Here is a 20864-nt window from a genome sequence, read left to right as displayed (position 1 = left end):
ACTCTGCCCATGCCTTAAAATGGTTTTGGAATCGAGCAAAAGCCAAGCAAGTGATTTGGCCCATCCTTAAGTGTCAAAGTACACAGAGAATCTTCCAAATATTTGGGATGTATATTGCACAAACAAAATGTAAGAACATGAGAAAGATTTTTAAATGTAATCATTGTTTTTTAACATATAGTACTGTTTTCCCCTTTATATATAATAATTATACCTCAGAATGAACTGGGAACCAGTTACCTTTAAATACTTAGGGATTAATATGTAAATTTTCCCCACTGATCCGCCCAATGGAAATCTGGGCAAAGCAACATGGTCCCTCTAAGCCCAGTTTGCTTTTTGGTCTTCTCTTCCACTTTATGTAATGGACCATGTGGCAATAATGAAGATGGTGTGCTACCCAATTATTGTGTTATTCTGCAAACCTTCCCCTGCTCATCCCTCATTCCATCTTCAGACATACCACACATCAGATTTGGTCGCTGGGGTGCAGTCGGGTAGCTTGTTCCACTCTAAAGACACCTGTGACTGCGGGTGGATTAGGCCTTCCAGACTTAGAATGCTATTATTTAGCTGCAGAGATCCAATGGGTGGCTCGCTGGCTGTCTGCCTGCCCGCCCCCTGCATACGATGCGGGTTATCCGCAAAGACTTTAAGGAGAGCTTACTGCACTGCTCATTGTTCCCTACTGACTATTCTACAGAACACCATCTGGGGTTATTCTGCCCACTTTTCTCTTGCCTTGCTAGAACCTATAAACTCACTGGCACAAAGATACCCTACACTAACTCTGCTGGGCCTTCCCACTTGCACAGGACGGTTGCGCTCATGGCAACTCCATCAGTGGCATGCTGCAGGTGTCTTAAAATTGGGGGATTTGTTTCTGGAGAGTGAGCTACGAGATTTCCAAACCCTTGTGGCAGACTGCATCTTCACGCGGTCAACTCCTTACTTACAAACACCTTAAACAATCATTAAATACCCTATTTCATGTCTGCCATCTATCACTAACCCCACATGAGGTGTGCCAGAAGCTCTACGCCGTAGGGTTGTTGGCAAAACTGATAAGATGGTTGTACAGACCTTTCCCGCAACATGGAGACCACTGCAGGGTTTCTCGCAATACTACCTGGGAGATTGATGTGGCCAAACCTCTGCAAGATATGGAGTGGGCTAAAATACTGGACTTTCCCCACAAAGTATCCAGAGGCTTCCACTTTAAGTACATTCAGAGAGCTTCCCTGGGAATGCATTCTGCCTGTTGCTTGCCATTGGCTTTGTGGTTTGTAACTCACATTTGTTGCTTTCAGTTTGCTGGCTTTATTTGTTTTAGGCTGTCCAGCTTGAGTCCATCCCTTCCCTCGCCCAAACCTTATTTACAGTATCCTTTCGAGTGTTCCCTTTCTGTAAACAAGCATTTGCAATGCAATGGATCTCGCATTTGCTTGAGTTAGAGCTATTAGTGTTGTAAACTCCTAACCGGACTTTTCTTGCCACAAAAATTGAAAATGAAAAGTAAAACATTTTCACATAAGCAAGCCGATTCAAAGCGCCATGGCTGCCATTAGCATTAGCGTGAAGGAGACACACAAAAGGAAAAAGAAGTTCGCTTGCAGTCAAACGTATTGGCAAAAGTGCAATTAGCCATGTAACAGGGTCGATGTCCATGGCAGTAACCAAACCGGCCCAAAGGTGGACAAATGTAAACATTTACCAATGATAAAAAAGGATTTTTGAAGCGCAAGCCCATGAACAAGCGATAGCTATGGGCGTGAGGTGGGCATGGTTAAAAGCCCAAATAGATAACAAAACGTCAGAAAAGCAGCGCTTGCTCGCTGCTATGCTCAATCTAGAAAGGCCTGTAAATTTTGTTCTTATCTCGTCACATTTGCTGCGCATGCAAAGAACATAGTCAAATGTCTGACTCTCTTCAGGGGGAGCTTGGTGTTTATTTTTCTTTCTCTGACTTCAAAGTGAGATGATTAATGTGACAATCTTGCTGGATACTGTGTGTAGGAAAGAGTTTTTTTCTATCACATGACACCATTTAAATGAACTGTGCAATGATTTCAGAATTGATCAGAATTAGGAACACAAATGAGGCACATTTTTGTTAATTCTGAACTGTGCTGGAAACAAATACCTTATTATGATTAAAACAAATCATTACACTGGGTGATGCAATTTCCACATATCATTGTCTATTACCTGTATAGTTTTATTAGTAACACTGTATGTCTGTGCCAACAGAACGGTCATTTCAATCAAAAACTTGTCTGTAATGGCAGTGTGCTACCACACCATGCATACTCCACTGCTCTCTGCAGCTTTGAACACTGCAACACTCCAGTTTAGGCCACACCATTCTACTCTGCAGAACTCCACTCTATGCCACTCTGCAACACTGTTTTGTACACCATTGCATTCTATGTAGGTACACTCTAAGCCAGAGGTCTTCAAACTGGGGGGCGGGCCCTTCTAGGGGGGCCCCAAGTGTTCCTAGGGGGGGCATCAGACACTGGCCAAAAGAAGCATTATACAGATAACAGGCCTTTGTTTTATTCAGAAGCATGTTATTGCATTAAAAAAAGGTAACAGTACTTAACTACAATGTTTAAATAGGTCTAGACATATTTAAACATAGCCATCTTTATAAAATAATTGGGGGGGCCCATAGAGTTTTAATTTTCAACTGGGGGGGGCGCGGCATAAAAAAGTTTGAGGACCCCTGCCTAAGCCAATGCACTCTACTCTGTAACAATCAACTCTGTGCCCCTGCACTCTACACCAATAACCTGTACATCACTCTAATCTACTCTGCACCACTCCACTCTATGCCATTACACTCAATGTCACGCTACACAACCGTACTGTACCTTGCACCTCTCCAATCTACACCACTTCACTCTACTCTGAAACAATCAACTCTGTGCCCCTGCACTCTACACCAATAACCTGTACATCACTCTAATCTACTCTGCACCACTCCACTCTATGCCATTACACTCAATGTCACGCTACACAACCGTACTGTACCTTGCACCTCTCCAATCTACACCACTTCACTCTACTCTGAAACAATCAACTCTGTGCCCCTGCACTCTACACCAATAACCTGTACATCACTCTAATCTACTCTGCACCACTCCACTCTATGCCATTACACTCAATGTCACGCTACACAACCGTACTGTACCTTGCACCTCTCCAATCTACACCACTTCACTCTACTCTGAAACAGTCTACTCCACGCCACTGCAACCTGCCACTGCACTCTACCTTGTACCTCTCCACTCTATGCTACTTCACTGTACTTTGAAACAATCTACTGTAGGCCACTGCACTCTACCCCACTGTACTCTACGCCACTGCACTCTATGCCACTCAGCCTCACTGCACTCTAAACCACTGCACTCTACGCCAGCGCACTCTATGGAAATTCATTTTAATCGACTGCAATGTATGCCACAGCACTTTACTCAGCACCACCGTAGTCCATACCACTCCTGTCTATTCCACTCTACTCAGCAACACAGCAGTCTCTGCCACTGTACTCTATCCCATTCTACTCTGTACTACTGCATTCTATACCAATACACTCTATGCCGCTGCACTCTATGCCACTCTACTCTGCATCACTCCACGCCACTGCACTCTACAGCACTATATTCTACTCTGCACTGCACCACTCTATGCTACTCTACTCTGCACCACTCTACGCCACTGAACTCTATGCCACTGCACTATACACCACTTTACACTACTGCACACTCTGCCACTCTATTGTACGCCATTCTACTCTGTGCCACTGCACTCTATGCCACGCTACTCTGCACCACTCCACTCTGCACCACTGCACTCTACTATGCACAACTCTATGACTCTGCATTCTTTGTCGCTGCATTGTACGCCAATGAATGCTATCCAGTTGTACTCAATACCTCTACACCACTGTATTCTGCAACACTCTATGCCAATGCACTCTACACCAGTCCACTCTACTGTATGCCACTCCTAAACACAACACTTTCTGCCACTCCACAACACTCTACTCTTCGCCATTGAACTCTATGATACTCCGCCCCACTCTCCTCTATGCCACTAACTTTTAGCCATGCTGAACAGCAGCCGCTCTGGTTTATAACATAGCTAAAATACATTGGCAAAGCCAATAACTCTTGGATAGACGAGACCTATTAGCTTTGCCAATGTTTGTTAGTACTATGAGGTCCCAAGGCCCCTGAAAGCACTGTGAATGTGCAAGTCATTATTTTAACCATGTATCAAACACAGCATAATATAGGGTGCCACAAAATGTGCATGTGAACTGAGGATAAGCATAAAAAGTGCTTCTAAACTATAGATTTCAATAATACACAGATTATACCAAGTGCAATTTTTTTTTTATAAATGTCCATTAAAACCACACACTTCACCGCTCAGGTTGGAACACCCTTACAGTACCTCTCTAAGAGAAAATATCTCTGCCCTCAGATAGCTTCAAGTGACTCCTTCCATTAAAGCCAATGCATGCTTCCGAGCCCCTTTACATTTGCATTTCTTTGAGGAAGGAGGCACCCTGGCAAGAAGGCCTGCTTCTTATCTGCCAGCCCCTCCCTTGGGATCAGAGCATAGAGACTCCCTCCCTTACACTCCAGCTGAAACTTACATGGGCCCTCTGCCTGTCACTGGGTATTATGGCCTTGCCCAGGGGACACTGGTCCCCTGGGCTGGCCGTTGGGCCTGACTCCTGTCTTTACTAAGACAGGAGTCAATTTTGGGTGGTACTGCGTCAGAAAATGATGCTAGGCTGGTTAGCGTAATAGTTATTGCCGCTAACAAGCCTAGCATAATTTCTGACCCACTAACACCTTTTCCCCTGTCCCCATTCTCCCCCCGGCTAGCGTCTTTTCTTTAGATGCTAGCCTGTCCTTTGCGCCACAGTGTGCTATTCCATAAATATGGTGCTAGCAGGCACTATGGGCTTAGACGCAAAACTGCATTAGAGCAGTTTTGTGTCAAATCCATAAATATGGGCCTACATTGTCAAATTAACTTTTGTGCGTTTGCCCAAAGGCTACATTCACAGACATATGCTGTCCGTTAAGCAATCCATCACAGACAAATTGCAGACGGGTGGTCACCCTACATGATCCATATTACGGAAGGAGGTTTGCAAGCACCAGTGCCCCGTTCTGTAATACTACTGCTTTTCCCCCCTATTTTGTGTGGATCTCCTTGGTTTTTCCTCATTTTTACTGCTCTCTCCTAGCCTTTTTCCCAGTTTTTTGCCTTCTCCTTGCATTTCCCTCGTTCTCACACCTTTCTCATAAGGTTTTTGTGTATCTTCTTGCAGTTTCCTCATTTTTACTGCTTCTTCCTTGCTTCCCACCTTTTTAATTCGAGCTCACAAGTGCTCTGGCCTGTTGTAATCTATCTGTGGGCTTTTAACCATGCCCACAGCATGCTGTCATGGGCTTGCCTTTCAAAAATCCTTTATCATCATTGGTAAATGCTTTACATTTGTCGCTCCTTGGGGCACTTTTGTTACCGCCTTGGCCATCGACCATGTTACATGGATAATTGAACTTTTGCCAATACGTTTGATTGCGAGCGGACTTCTTTTTCCTTTTGTGTCTCTCCTTCGCATTCATGCTGATGGCGGCTGTGGCGCTTTGATTCGGCTTGCTTATGTCAACTGTTTAACTTTTCATTTTCAATTTATGTGGCAAGAAAAGTCCAGTTAGGAATTTACAACGCTAATAGCTCTAACTCAAGTAAACGCAAACCCACTGCATTGCAAATGCTTGTTTTAGTGTGACTTCTCCTTGGTTTTCCCTCGTTTTCACTGCTTTCTCCTCATTTTTTTCCCCCTTTTTAGGTTGAGTGCGCAAGCACTCTGACGTGTTGTAATTTATCTGTGGGCTTCTAACCACGCCTATCACTTTCACTCATTCGTGGGCTTGCCTTTGAAAAATCCTTTGTTATCATTGGTAAATGCTTTACATTGGTTCCTCTTTGGGGAAGTTTTGTTACTGACTTGGCCATCGACCCTGTTACATGGATAATCCCACGTTTGCCAATACGTTTGACTGTGAGCAAACTTCTTTTTCCTTTTGTGTCTCTCCTTTCCGCTAATGGCAGCCGTAGCGATTTGAATCGGCTCTTTACTTTTCATTTTCAATTTATGTGGCAAGATAAGTCCAGTTAGGAATTTACAAAGCTAATAGCTCTAAAGCGAGCAAACGTGAGACCCACTGCATTGCAAATGCTTGTTTGTGTGCCTTCTCCTTGCTTTTCCCTCATTTTCACTGCTTTCTCCTAGCTTTCCACCCCCTTTTTGTGTGCCTTCTCCCTTCTTTTCCCTCATTTTCACAGCCTTCTCCTTGCTTTCCCCCCATTTTTTTGTGTGCCTCCTCCTTTGTTATTCCCTGTTTCACTGCTTTCTCGGGGGCTTGCAAGCACCTAGATACCCTGTTGGGTGATAAGCTGCGCTTTACAAATCCTGACTGATTGTGTTCCCAAACGCTATATTTAATGTGGCCCCTGGTTCCAACACACCACTCATCACAGACCTTCTTAACGTGAAAACGCAGCCTCAGCCGTGCACTGTGCAGACAGTGGGAGTGGTAAGGGAGTTTTTATATCGCCCTGGGATTTTGTGATCATCAAAGTAATGCTCTTGACTAAATGTCCCTAAGGCTTCTCTTATGTTGCACTGAATCCCCTTTGGTACCTGGGAGCATTCATATGGGGAGGAGAGTGGCTGAAAGAACCCTCAAAATAAGAAAATAAAAAGAATTAGTATTTAAATATGCAGTAAGTATTTCTTTGGTACAGCAATTTAGTCCATATTTCCTCTGGATTCTTTCCCGGTGGAATCAAACTTATAGCATATTGATAAAATTGCCATTTCCTCAATGGTGTGAGTAGTAATGCACACATGCTTCCTAGTGGGCAAGTCAGAAAGGCATTTTTATCCTTTTCACATTTCACAATTTAGTACAATAGAAGGTGATTGGTCTGATGCTTGCAAACGTTTCCCCCATTGGCAACTCATCATGCTGCAATCCACTCATTTGTTTGCCCACTCTGCCACTCCAGGCTGGGAGCAGCCATATGTAAATCAGTCTTTTTCCACAGCTAGGTCACAACTCCTCCACATGGGAAGACAAGTAATCACAGGACACTTTCAGCCTTGGGCCTTTGTAGAGCAGTGTAGCTTGGACCGTATGGCATAGTGAGCAACTCACATTTGATGGGTAGAATGCTTGCAGATTTCTCAGTCACTGGCAATCTCTCTGGGCCCACTGTTTATTTCTTTGCCCTCTGGACCACGCCAGACAGGGCCACACCCTTATGCAAATCAGTCTTGGTTCTGCTCCAATAGGAACTGTCCAGCTGAACAGCCAGGCCATGTCTCCTCTGTGTAGGAACATAAGCAACCCAGGAGAAGTTTCATCTTTGTGCCTGGTTAGTGTGGTGCAGCTTGGAGCGTATTGTATAGCGAATACAGTACCCAGACGAGTTTCATTCTTGTTGGGCTTTGTCAGTGAGGTGCTGGTTTGATCCTATGGCACAGCAAATATGCTACCCAGACCAGTTTCATCCTTTGGCGCCTCAGTGGAGAGGTGCTGCTTTGATCCTCTGGCACAGGGAACATGGTACAAACACCACTTGCATTCTTGTTGGGCTTTGTCAGTGAGGTGCAGCTTGAATCCTGTGGCACAGCGAACATAGTACCCAGACCATTTTCATTCTTATTGGGCCTCGTCAGTGAGGTGCAGCTTGGATCCTGTGGTACAGCGAACATGGTACCCAGACCAGTTGCATTCTTGTTGGGCCTCATCAGTTAGGTGCACCTTAGATCCTGCGGTACAGCGAACATGGTACAAACACCACTTGCATTCTTGCTGGCCTCGTCAGTGAGGTGCAGCTTGAATCCTGTGGCACAGCGAACATGGTACCCAGACCAGTTGCATTCTTGTTGGGCCTCGTCAGTGAGGTGCAGCTTGGATCCTGTGGTACAGCGAACATAGTACCCAGACCATTTTCATTCTTGTTGGGCCTCATCAGTGAGGTGCAGCTTGGATCCTGTGGCACAGCGAACATGGTACCCAGACCAGTTGCATTCTTGTTGGGCCTCGTCAGTGAGGTGCAGCTTGGATCCTGTGGTACAGCGAACATAGTACCCAGACCATTTTCATTCTTGTTGGGCCTCGTCAGTGAGGTGCAGCTTGGATCCTGTGGTACTGCGAACATGGTACCCAGGCCAGTTGCATTCTTGTTGGGCCTCATCAGTTAGGGGCACCTTGGATCCTGTGGTACAGCGAACATGGTACAAACACCACTTGCATTCTTGCTGGCCTCGTCAGTGAGGTGCAGCTTGAACCCTGTGGTACAGCGAACATGGTACCCAGACCAGTTGCATTCTTGTTGGGCCTCGTCAGTGAGGTGCAGCTTGGATCCTGTGGTACAGCGAACATGGTACCCAGACCAGTTGCATTCTTGTTGGGCCTCGTCAGTGAGGTGCAGCTTGAATCCTGTGGCACAGCGAACATGGTACCCAGACCAGTTGCATTCTTGTTGGGCCTCGTCAGTGAGGTGCAGCTTGGATCCTGTGGTACAGTGAACATAGTACCCAGACCATTTTCATTCTTGTTGGGCCTCGTCAGTGAGGTGCAGCTTGGATCCTGTGGTACAGCGAACATGGTACCCAGACCAGTTGCATTCTTGTTGGGCCTCATCAGTTAGGGGCACCTTGGATCCTGTGGTACAGCGAACATGGTACAAACACCACTTGCATTCTTGCTGGCCTCGTCAGTGAGGTGCAGCTTGAACCCTGTGGTACAGCGAACATGGTACCCAGACCAGTTGCATTCTTGTTGGGCCTCGTCAGTGAGGTGCAGCTTGGATCCTGTGGTACAGCGAACATGGTACAAACACCACTTGTATTCTTGCTGGCCTCGTCAGTGAGGTGCAGCTTGAACCCTGTGGTACAGCGAACATGGTACCCATACCAGTTGCATTCTTGTTGGGCCTCGTCAGTGAGGTGTAGCTTGGATCCTGTGGTAGAGGGGGCACAGTTGAGAATTTCCCTCCAGACTCCATTGTCTAACAGGCATATCCCAGCAGTAGCCTGGTGGGTGTTTTCCCATGGCACATTATTCATATTGCCATTTATTTTCTGTAACCCTAGTGCCACTGAGACAGTTGGATTTGTAATATTTTGATTTCATGGTGATAATTATTTAGTGGTTTCAGAATATTATTTCATTTTAAGTCTACACCTTTAAGAACTTCTCTGGTCCCTGATTGGTCCATTCATGGCCACAGCAGTCAATAGACAGCTTTTTGAGAATGTGGGAGTAATACTGAATATATGCAAGAATATTAAATCAGGTCGTCTCTGCAATAATAAAACGTCCAAAGAACAGTAGATCAACATACTGTGCATCATCACAATCCTGTGCTGTGCCCAAATTCATGACTGAGACCAATATAGACCTCTTCGCCTCTCTCTCTTACTTCTGGTCACATAGTTTGTCTGGTATGGGATTCAGCAGTGAGGCATGTCCAGCTTTCACATACCTCAAACAAGATATGGAGAAGGGTTTTACTTTCTCCCTTGCAAAGATCTCTTATCCTGTTCCCCTTGGGAATACCAATCCATGTGCTAGTTACATCAGCACCAGCAGAAGACCTGGGGCCATATGTACGAACACTTTTTCCCATAGACACAGGATGGGTAAAAAACCTTTGATACATCTGGCCCCTGGTCCCAGGATGGTATGTGGCCCAAATCCCAAATGAATTTGTAAATCTATTCTCTTAGGCTTATACCAACACTTGGAGGGGATTTATGATTTTTGGGGAATTGTACAAAAAAATCCAAAATATCTGGGAAGCTGCAGCAATCTCTGTGTTCCACAAGTAGTTATGTGTAAGTATTTAGGCATGCATAAATATGTATTCATGCATGGTTAGCAGAAGTGCATGTGTATTCATACATGGTTGGCAGAAGTGCACGTGTATTCATACATGGTTGGCAGAAGTGCACGTGTATTCATACATGGTTAGCAAAAGTGCATGTGTATTCATACATGGTTGGCAGAAGTGCACGTGAATTCATACATGGTTAGCAAACGTGCATTTGCACAAGCTAGCTTCTTAACAAGGGAAGAGATCACTTCTCTCACAGCCTCACCATTATCATCCTTTATAGGGATTTAGTCCAGGCATTGATAGGAGTAAACCCTCAACCTTATCCAGGGTGGGCACAGGGTGTGAAAACATTTGTGATTAGCCACGACGTAGGGGGTGCCTATGCACTTTGGAAGGCAATCCTGCTCTACAATACCTAATGCACTCAGAGAGGATTTACTATCACTTAAAAGATTGACATACTCGGGTAATATTACATATATGTAAATCAATTATACAACTAAAAATTCATTTTTTTTGTGAATTTACAGTGTAGAAGCATGCCATTTGGGCTTGTAAGCTGAATCGGCCCCAAAGTTGTAGTCCAACTGTTGGCACAGGAGGAAACACTGGTTAAGGGCAAGAATCCTTTTTTTTTTAAATACATAAGTATAATATCTTTCTAATCTTATCCAAATTGACCAACTTTTTAAGCTGATGTTTTGTGCAGGTAATAGCGGAGGCGCACCACCCCCCTATCCCCCACCTGCTCAGAGTCAGGCAGTGACAAATAAAATGATAATAAAACAATCTTATTACCACTTTGTGTGTCACTGTCTCTCTGACAGCCATGGGACCTCTGCCGGGGCCAGGCCAGAGAGCGGAGGAGTGGTGGGTACTGTAAAGTGCGCATGTCGGTTTGGCCTGTTTTGCACACTCACATTTCTACAACCCAGCAGTGTTGCACAGCCAGGTGGAGAAATGGCACAGGCTCCCTGTGCCTGAGCGAGCGTCAGACCAGCCCGCTCAGGCAAATCCCGGCACTGCTCTCATGCTTGGTATAGGATGACAGCAGCATCTGGATTGGGAGCCTGTGCTTTGTGCCCCAGTGACTGCCGAGCGGGCAAAGAGCACCTAGTTGGCCAGCGCCGGGACCGGAACAGCAGGTACGTTAAAAAAAAAAAATGTTTACCCCGCCCCGCCACTTTTGATTGGCGGCTGCCGTCACTGGCTTTGTGATGGGATGGAACGAGTTGCAAGCATCCCTGCTTGCCCCCTTCCTGCACATTTCAGTGAACATTTGGAATTAGATGCAGTAGTTTGAAGTTACTCCTCGCAGAGGAGTGGAAATAAGGGACCCTTCGAAGCGTGAACAAGAATGGCGCGCTCATAACACATCAGCCTCGCGCAACATAAGCAAATATTGCGTTAGTACCAGTTTCTGACTTGTGCCCTCCCCCTTTTTTTTTTTTTTTTTAGAACATTCTGGACCTCAGCTTCAGTTCCTGGGTGCCAGGGCTCATGGGTTCGAGAATCTCTCCAGGAGGACTGCGCGTGCCCCCCGTACTCCTACCTCTTTGTGTGATGGCGGTGTCCGACAGCAAACATTTGGGGGACCATAAGCCAAGACTACCTGGGCCCAATGGGAAAGAGGGCTGAATGCAAGTGGAAGACCCCCCCACAGCCACTGTGCCGTCCCTCGAGGCGCTTTCTCCTTGGACACCATGGACGACGTGATATATAACATTACTTTGCATTGCACCAAAGCACAAGGGAGGGTCGGTGTCTGTTTTTCTTTTTTTTAACATTCATCCTTCTGTCTCTTAAATGAGCACAACTTGGTCCTATAGCTACTTCTGTTGTGCGTTTCCTGCAGCAGGGGAGTTGCAGCTAAAACCACTATCACACAATCGAATGTAATGTTTTTTTAAAGGGTTAAAATCAAAGTGTAAAAATGGTGACCCCTTTTTGAAAGCAACACACTGGGAGATTTCTGGCGCAAAAGCATAAGATTTTGAGTACACTTTCTTTCTAAAAAGGGGTAATATCAGCAAAACCACTTTTCACGCAATAAAATGTTAATTACTTTTTTTAAATGACACAAAATAATAAAATTGAGGTTAATACATACTGTTCTGTGTTTGAGAGCTAATATCTGGGGTTCGAAAGGGAGAGGTTTAGTCACGTTTCAGAGGTTTTGAAGGGCAAATACAACTCTGTTTATGTTCAGTATAAAATCTTATTTAAAATATACATTCTTCTTGAAAGTATAACTTAGGTAATGTAGTTAGTGAAAGAAAGAGTTGTAGCTGAAAGATTCTAGGTGAGTATACAAACCAACGTTTGGTTGGTTTTGTTTACCATTCAAAGGACAAATCGGAAAAACGCTAGAATGAATGAATATGTCTAGGCTGTCCCTTGTCAATGTTTGTTTTTTTGTGGATTTCAGAGGTGATTTCTCTGTTTGCTAAACATTTTTGAACGAGTGCTTATCATTGTGTTATCAACTGCCTAACCCCCAGGAAGTGACAAAAACTGTTTTTTCCAGTGTTAACAAAACTTGTTATTAAGACATATTTACAATAAATGAAAAGTAATGCAGGGTATGTAGTGTCTTTCCATGTTAAACATTAGAAATATATGTTAGACTGTTTTAAGAATAGAAAGTATTACACACTCGCATCCCACGCTCTTCTTTAATTCACAACACCTTTCACACTCAGTCAGGACTGTCTGGATTACAGGACTATTAATGGATTTAAAAAGTGCAAGTGCTATAATCAAACGTTTTAATAAACACATTCCTGCACACATCTGGGAGTCATTCACCTACTCCTTATTGAATATTATGGCACTGTGGTCAACCCTGCCAACAGCAGAGTGAGTATCTTGTGAAAGCTTTAAAGTTTAGAATTTTACCAGATTCATTTGTAGCCCTGCGTTCTCAGGCACCTGAATATTGATTCTTTAATCATGCTCGCCCCTTCTTTTCTGCACTCTTTGTCTGGCTGCACTAAGGTGATGCTGCTGTTGTGTGGACATTCATAGCTGTCAAGTGTATCTATTGCAGATGTTTCACTTTAAGTCGGTCCTGACCTTTTAACTTACATCACATTGTATTCTGGGGCTTGACACATTGCCTTTTTTTTTTTCAAATCTATTTTTATTTGAACCGTTACAGCATAATCAAACGATGCAGATCACTAGGCGTTCATTATACATGCACCCATATGATATCAGGTATATTTGGTGGGGGACTGTGGGAAAGAGGGAACAATGGGGAAGGAGTCCAAATTACTGTAGTTCTTACTGGAACAAATATATTTTTCTCAACAAACATTGTCTGCTTCATGCATATATGCGTATTCTCACATCAGATTGCTTATTATGGTGAGTGGTGGCAATCAAGGCAGCGTTCTTACGACATTTATCATTGTATCTGGCAGTCGTGGGTGTGGTTACGATGATGTAGTGCCACCCAGGTTTTCCCCCGTGCACCTTGGTGTGATCCCATTAGTGGACATGGGGGCATATTTATACTCTGTTGGCGCCGGAATTGCGTTGTTTTTTTTTACGCAAATCCGACGCAAAGCTAACTCCATATTTATACTTTGGCGTTAGACCCATCTAGCGCCAAAGATCTTGGAGTTTGCGTCATTTTTTTGCGTGGACACCTACCTTGCGTTAATGATATGCAAGGTAGGCGTTCCCGTCTAAAAAATGACTCCAAGGCATGTGCGCCTTATTTAAACTCCCGTGCAAAAATGACGCACCGGAGTGGGCGGGTAAAAAAAAATGACGTCCAGCCGCTTTTGCGTCATTTTTTAACGCCTGGTCAGGGCAGGCGTTAAGGGACCTGTGGGCTCGGAAGGAGCCCAGAGGTGCCCTCCCATGCCCCCAGGGACACCCCCTGCCACCCTTGCCAACCCCAGGAGGACGCCCAAGGATGGAGGGACCCATCCCAGGGAACTTAAGGTAAGTTCAGGTAAGTATTATTTTTTTTTTTTTTTTGTGGCATAGGGGGGCCTGATTTGTGCCCCCCTACATGCCACTATGCCCAATGACAATGCCCAGGGGACATAAGTCCCCTGGGCATGGCCATTGGGCAAGGGGGCATGACTCCTGTCTGTGCTAAGACAGGAGTCATTTCAATGGGGGTTGGGAGTCAAAAAAAAATGGCGCAAATCGGGTTGAGGCCAATATTTTGCCTCAGACCTGACTTGCCCCATTTTTTGACGCCCAAGCTCCATTTTCCCCTACGCCGGCGCTGCCTGGTGTGGGTCATTTTGTTTGACGCACACCAGTCAGCTGCGCCGGCTAACGTCATTCCATAAATAAGGCACCCGCATGGCGCTTTGGAATGGCGTTAGCCGGCGTTAAAATATTTGACGCACAACTGCGTTGGCGCAGTTGTGCGTCAAAAAGTATAAATATGGCCCATGGTGTCTCTGCCAGGGTTCCATCCTCTGTTGTGTGGAGTAGTGTGTCTCACCTCTCTGTATGTTATGTTTGTCCCTGATTGGGCAATCGACATGTGAGCTGTGCAAGTTTTTGTATCACCTAACCCGTAGTCCCCTCCTGCAAGGTGATCCGGAAGTGTTAGTTACCGCCAGTGTGAATGGTGGCTACTGTAATTCAGGGGGGGGAGTGTAAGTCGTTTTTAGCCTTGCCCGTGCAATACAAGTGTCCCAGTTTCTACGTCCCGCCACGCTACACCTCTGTCATTAAGTGAACAAGGCACTTGTGCTTTGGCCCCAGCCCATTGTTTCAGCCCCTTTAGCCAATTTCTTTACATCTGGGGTAGTTGGCACCTTCCACTGCATAGTTATGAGACATTTGAAAAGGACAAAGGCAAGCTCCATAAACCTATGTAATTGTTTTTCCCCTTGGCCCTAGTGCGCATGCCCAATATGCAGGACTCAGGGGTGGGAAGCAATGGGTGGTTAGTCAGTTCCCCCGTTAATAATGTAATTTCATGCCAGGCGTGGTGCATGGGTGGGCAGGACCACACCATGTGATAGAAGTTGGCTGCCTGGTCTCCGCATCTAGGGCACCCGTGGGCCAATTGTGGAAACATGCGTTGAATCCGGTGGGGAGATAAGTAAGTTTGGTGTAAAAAATTAAATTGTGTCTAGCAAAATCTAGGTTTGCGGGACAAACCCTGCTCATGTTGGAGTACCCCGGTCCATGCGGATTTAGGCAGCGGGTTGGGTAGGTCCGTCTCCCATCTGGGTCTAGCTCTCGCCTGGCCTGTTCCCATACTTCCAAGGAGAGCGCCATATAGCAGGGACACCACTCTAGTGTGTCCAGCATCTAACAATAGGAGATGAAGCGTGGGTGATGTTGGGGGTTTGGTGTCCCCATTCCACCCTGTGTTGTGTATGAGCTGTTTCATGTCGCAGTAGGTTAGGAGGCATCCTGGACCTATGTTGTAAGTGTTCTCAGTGTCTGCATATGTCATGAGCGTACCCTCTTTGAATAAATCCCCTATTGTGATCAATCCAGCCACTAGCCAGGATTCCATTGCATGGTACGTGTATATTTCCCCCGTGCCCTGCATACACAGCAGTGGGATCTTAGGAGAATAAGGTGGTAGTGGGTCCCCTTTCTGTACAAATCTACGCCAGCATGTTCGGGCTGTGTCCATCAAAGTGTTGCTGTGTGAGGGAGGACATGTGTGATCTGCCAGCCATGTCAGCACATTTGTGGGACCCAATTTGTCCTGCACCATTGTTTTCTCTGCTTTGGGAGGTGTCTGGAGCCAGGTTAGGGGCCATTGGAGTTGCACCACTGCGTAATATAATTCTAAATTAGGTAGGCATGCCTAGACACCCCTCCTCTAGCGGTTGGTGCATGGTAGTTAGGACGACCTTTCGTTGGTTGTTTCCCCAAATCAAGTCTATCATCATTCCATCGAGTGATCGGAAAAATGAGCAGGGCAATACCAGTGGTAGCGATGTGAAGTAATATAACAGCCTGGGGAGCGCTATCATTTTTGCTATTGCCACACGTCCCAGGGGTGATAATGGTATTGATCCTCAGAATGCCAGTGATCCGCGGATCGAGGGCATCGTCCTTCCTAGGTTACCTTCCCTGAGGTCTTCTGTGGTGTGATATATTTGGATGCCTAGGTATTTAAAGGTGACATGACTCCAGGACAGTCTGTATGACGGGAGTGCAGGCCGTAAATGTTCCGGGATGGGTGTCAAAGGAAACAGGCATGATTTTGCCCAATTCACCTGCAGGCCGGATAAGTCCCCCATACACTTCAAGGAGTCGTATGACGTCCGGGAGAGTGGAATCACTCTTACGTAGATATATTAATGCATCATCTGCGTAAAGGGAGATAATGTCTTGCTCCATGATCCCCCACTGCTTGGTATGCAGCCTGAGGCTCAATTGGTATTGGGACCAATAGGTGCGATAGTAGGCATTCCTGTCTGGTGCCCCTACAGATTGGGAAGCTCTCTGAAATAACATGGCTCGTTTTCACCCGGGCGGTAGGGTTACAGTACAGTGTGTTAGTCCCCTCCATAATGCCGGGGCCAAAGCCCATGTGTCTCAGCCTCATGTCCAAGAAGGGCCATCTGAGGGTATTGAAGGCCTTTTCAATATCCAGTGACATTGCTACCCTATTGTACTTCCCTTTGAGTGGGCCATCTAAGAGGCATAAAAACCTTCTGATGTTCTGGGAGGTGTTCGGTTCTGGAATGAATCCCGATTAGTCTTCATGGATTAAGTGACCAACTAGTGGGGATAGCCTGTTGCCAAGCACTTTGCCCAATATTTTACAATCTAAGTATCAATATAGCGAGAGGGGTCTATATGAGCGCACGTCCTTCAGATTATGGCCTGGTTTAGGTAGGACCACTATTAGCGATTCACGTTGGGATTCTGTAAGACTGCCCAGCTGTTTCGCATCGTTCAACACCTCCAATAATGGACCCATCAGGTGAGCCGAGAAAGTGTAGTACTCAGCTGGTAACCCATCCGTTCCGGGCACATTATTATGTGCCAATTGTCGCAATGCGGTACGAGTCTCTTCTATATCTATGGGCTCATCGAGCTCCATTTTTTGCAGGAGAGTTAGTTGGTTCAGTGGGAGGTTATTAAAGAAGTCATCTAATTGTGTTGCGGTGGGTATTGGCCCTTCTGCATATATCATACTGTAGTAGCCCCTAAAAGCTTCATTTATAGCAACTGAGAGTTAACCGTGTTACCCGTCTCTAACCTAATAGCTCCAATGGGAGTGTGGTTCTGTCTGCCGTTTACCAACCATGCGAGCAGCATACTGGATCGGTACCCCTCTGCATGTAGCCTAGTGATGTGATGTCTGTAATCATGTCTATGCAGACTTGAGTCTGCATCTTTGTGTTTTGCACGTAATTCTCGGAGTGCTGCCTGGTCCGCTGTGCCCTGAGCCACATCTCTGTCCATGGCACGCAAGTCCATCTCTAGTGTAAGTAGTTTGCGTGTCAGAACCTGCTTGGCTCCCCCTGTGGCCGAGAGGCCGAGTGACCTCGCACAACCACTTTGTGAGTCTCTCATTCTACTGCTCGCGAGGAGGCCGTGTGCTTGTTGTGCTTAATGTAACTGCATACGTTTTCGGCCACCTCCTGACGGAACGGAGGGTCAGTGAGTACTGACGGTTGTAAACGCCACGTTGGTATGTTTGAGCGCAATCTACCCCACTGAAGACCAATCATGAGTGGACAGTGGTCCGACAGTGTCCTAGCCATATATTCCCCCTTCAGAACATCTTGTGCCAGGTAAGTTGGCCAAAGTATCAGCTCTATTCTGATGTGCAGTCTATGTACCAGAGAGTAAAAAGAGTACTCCCATTTTTGGGGGTGTTTTAAGTGCCATATATCATGTAGCCCTCTATTTGACATCCATGAGCAAAGTCCTTGTGTGGTGATTCTACTGGGTGCCCCAGATAGAGGAGGGTGGGATCTATCTGTGTCTACGTCTGGAATGCAATTGAAATCGCCTCCCCATATGCATAAGACGGAGGGGTCATGGAAGATTGTGGGTGTGAAGGACAGAAATTCTCCATGTTTTGAATTGGGGGGCATAAATACCGGCTAATGATAGAGGCTTTCCATCAAGTGTACCTTCTGTTAGCACATATCTGCCCTTTTTATCTATTGTTATGTGCTCTGCGATATAAGGGACTACTGGAGCCATCCATATCAAAACCCCTCTGGCGAATTCCGACAGTGTTGTGCCGTAAACCTGCCCCCTCCATTAGTTTTGAGCTTTTGTAGTTCCCCTGCAGTGAGGTGTGTTTCTTGGATTATTGCTATTTGCCCAGTGTGGCGTTTCAGATAGGAGTGTACCTGCTGGTTCTTAATCGATGTTGCCATGCCCCTCACATTCCACGTTAAGATGTTATATCGTGTGGCTCCCATGTGTCTGTGATCGTGTGGTGTTCATTGTGCGCTCATTGCCCTGTCCCGTGTGTATCGCATTATCATAATGCAGTGCCTTGAGTATGACCCTGCCTTCATCCCCGTGTCCTCTCCTGCCCCATCATCCTGGGTCTGCATCCAGGATCCCTTGTTAACATGAAAAACCCTTTCAACAGCAACCATCTTAGGTTTGAGGCCAACGGGCCTACAGCCAACTGACAAACAAACATAACAAAATCAAACCCGTTGGTGGGTTGTTCATTGTCCATTCGGAAAGTCTTGTTGGGAGCGTGCGTAATCCGGAATTGTGTCCATGGTCTCTCTGGCCCGTGTTCACAAGTTAAACAAATTCCCTCACCCCGGATCCCCAACCTCCTTTGGGGTTTGCGGTCATTCAGCAATTATCAGGATCTGTTGTTGCAATTGTGCCGTTAATCAGTTTTCTATAATTCTGAGGTCCCTCTAGTAGTCTGAGTGTACATGTGTGGTCGGTTGAGTACTTTGACCTGATTCGGATGTACCTCTCACTCTAAACTGATTGTCCTCTAGGTCTTAAGTCTTGTGCAAAATTGCATCCCCATTGTGCGAGGAGTTGCCCTCGAGTAATTACCCATTGTTACCGTCCATGGAGGCATTGTAACAAGTCGTCTGCTGTGCGTGGGGTGACATCCGGGCCCTGGTGAGAGCCAGTTATCATGCTGTTGGAATGGCATTCCGAGGAGTCGGTGTCCGAAGTGTGAGCTTCACGTAGAGCGTCGTACATATTTGATGTGTGCTGCGTGGCGTAGAGTAGTGCTTGAGCCTGGCCTTCCGCCACGTGAGCTTTCGTTGGGCGCATCTTGGTCCTCAATTTTCTTTAACGACGGGACAGCGGTTCCTCTCGAGCCGATTTCACTAGGCCCTTGGTGTGCAGCCATGTCCAGGTATTTTCCGGGTTTGAGAAAATGTGTGTTTTCTCCTCATCAACTACTCTCAGTCTGGCAGGGAACATCAGCGCATACTTTGTTATGTTCGCGTAGGTGGGGGGGAGGAGCCAAGATGGCGGCCGGGACGGTCGCTTGATCAGTGCGCTCCGCTCCCGGCTCCATCAGAATATCCTGGCAGGCGCCCCCCGCGGCCTGGGAGCGGCGGCCGGAGCGGCAATTTAGCTGGGGGCGACCGGGGCGGCCGGCTCGTGCCGCGGGCGTCCCTCGGATCGGGAGAGGGGTGGTGCAGTGTCCGGGCCGTGCGGGGCGCGGACCGAGTGGACCTGCGATGGCAGTCCCGGCCGCGCTCTCGCCGGGCGCGGCCGCCCCCGAAATTGGGCCTGATTGGGGCCAAGGGGGCCGTACACGCGCGTCCGCTAGGCGAAAGCGGACCGCGCGACTGGTGGTGATCGGCGCCTGGGGCCGAGCGGGGACGGCCTGAGGCGCTGGGGCGCCATTTTGTGGCTCGCTTCCAGGGAAGCACAAGGAAGACAAGCAGAGGAGGCAGCGGCGGCCCAATAGTCGGCAGGGACCCCCGGAGCAGGAGAAATCTCTCCATTGAAAACAAAAGAGAGGAAGGAAGGAAAGGAAAAGAAAAAGGAAGGAAAAAAAAAAAACGAGGTGAGGAGGGCATCCATGAGGGGGGAGACCATTACAATCAAGTAGAAGGGGGGAACCCCTGATAATGCAAGCACCCTCCCCCCTCTTCACCTCACCTTTCCCTCCACGCACAAGGGCAAAATAAACAGGGAACGTGTGCCACTGGGGGCTCGGACTGTTGAAGAGTGGATGGCTAGGTTGGACGGTGGATATGCGGCCTGCCTTGGACTTCCCTGTAATGGGCCCCTGCCGCAGCTGTCTTTAGCTGCGCGTGCTTCGTTTGTGGCGCACCGCAATCGCCCCGGCTTGTGATTTCTCCCCTGCGCCGACGCCTTTCTCCGACTGCCCAGCATTTCTCCCCTTTCTCCTGAGGGAACCTCTGGCGCCAGGCCCCCCCCGCCACACCAGAAGCAACGAGGGTTCTCCTCCAGTGCGTACATCCTCCGCACACTCCAATAGACCCGGGGGTCAGCCCTGCAGGAACTAGCAGCTAGAGTATTGCACTCGGCGCAGTATGCAGCATTTGTAGTTGAGCATCCATGCTATAAAAAGCCAAAATAAGACTAAGTCCCTTTGCTTTGCTGCATAATTTAGCGCTATCAACGCCGGATGTGCGCTTCACGCTCAGGCAACTCAGTAAAAGCTCAGAACAAACGAACCAGGAGGATCAACAGTGCGTAATCGTTGCAGGCTGGAAGGCAATCTCAGAACAGCCAAAATGGCCGGCAGAGTCAAGACAACTAAAAACCCAGACCGAACCACCCAAGCAATAACGCCTACAGATCAACAGTCCGGCCCATCCCTACAGTCATTGGAAAGCACACTCCTAGCACATTCCGCTCAGTTCGAGAAAGTTTTACAGGCAATATTGGATACTAAGTCATCCTTGGAAGGTAGAATTGATGCAGTTGCGCAGGATTTGAATCTCTTACGAGTGGATCACCAGAGCCTAGCTGGAAAAGTG

General features: G+C 46.9%; 1 protein-coding gene across 3 annotated transcripts in view; it reads left to right on the top strand.

The window, feature by feature from the left end:
- LOC138266436 (somatomedin-B and thrombospondin type-1 domain-containing protein-like) overlaps positions 1-12737 on the top strand; it is a 260922-nt gene extending 248185 nt beyond the window's left edge. For all 3 annotated transcript variants that reach the window (XM_069215202.1, XM_069215203.1, XM_069215201.1), the window contains exon 5: positions 11404-12737. In XM_069215202.1, the coding sequence (XP_069071303.1) occupies positions 11404-11509 (106 nt within the window). In that variant the 3' untranslated portion in view covers positions 11510-12737. The remainder of the gene's footprint in view (positions 1-11403) is intronic.
- Positions 12738-20864: the final 8127 nt, after the last annotated feature.

Source organism: Pleurodeles waltl, chromosome 11 (assembly GCF_031143425.1).
Source record: "Pleurodeles waltl isolate 20211129_DDA chromosome 11, aPleWal1.hap1.20221129, whole genome shotgun sequence".
Lineage (NCBI taxonomy): Eukaryota > Metazoa > Chordata > Amphibia > Caudata > Salamandridae > Pleurodeles > Pleurodeles waltl.
This window is presented reverse-complemented; position numbering and strand designations above follow the sequence as displayed.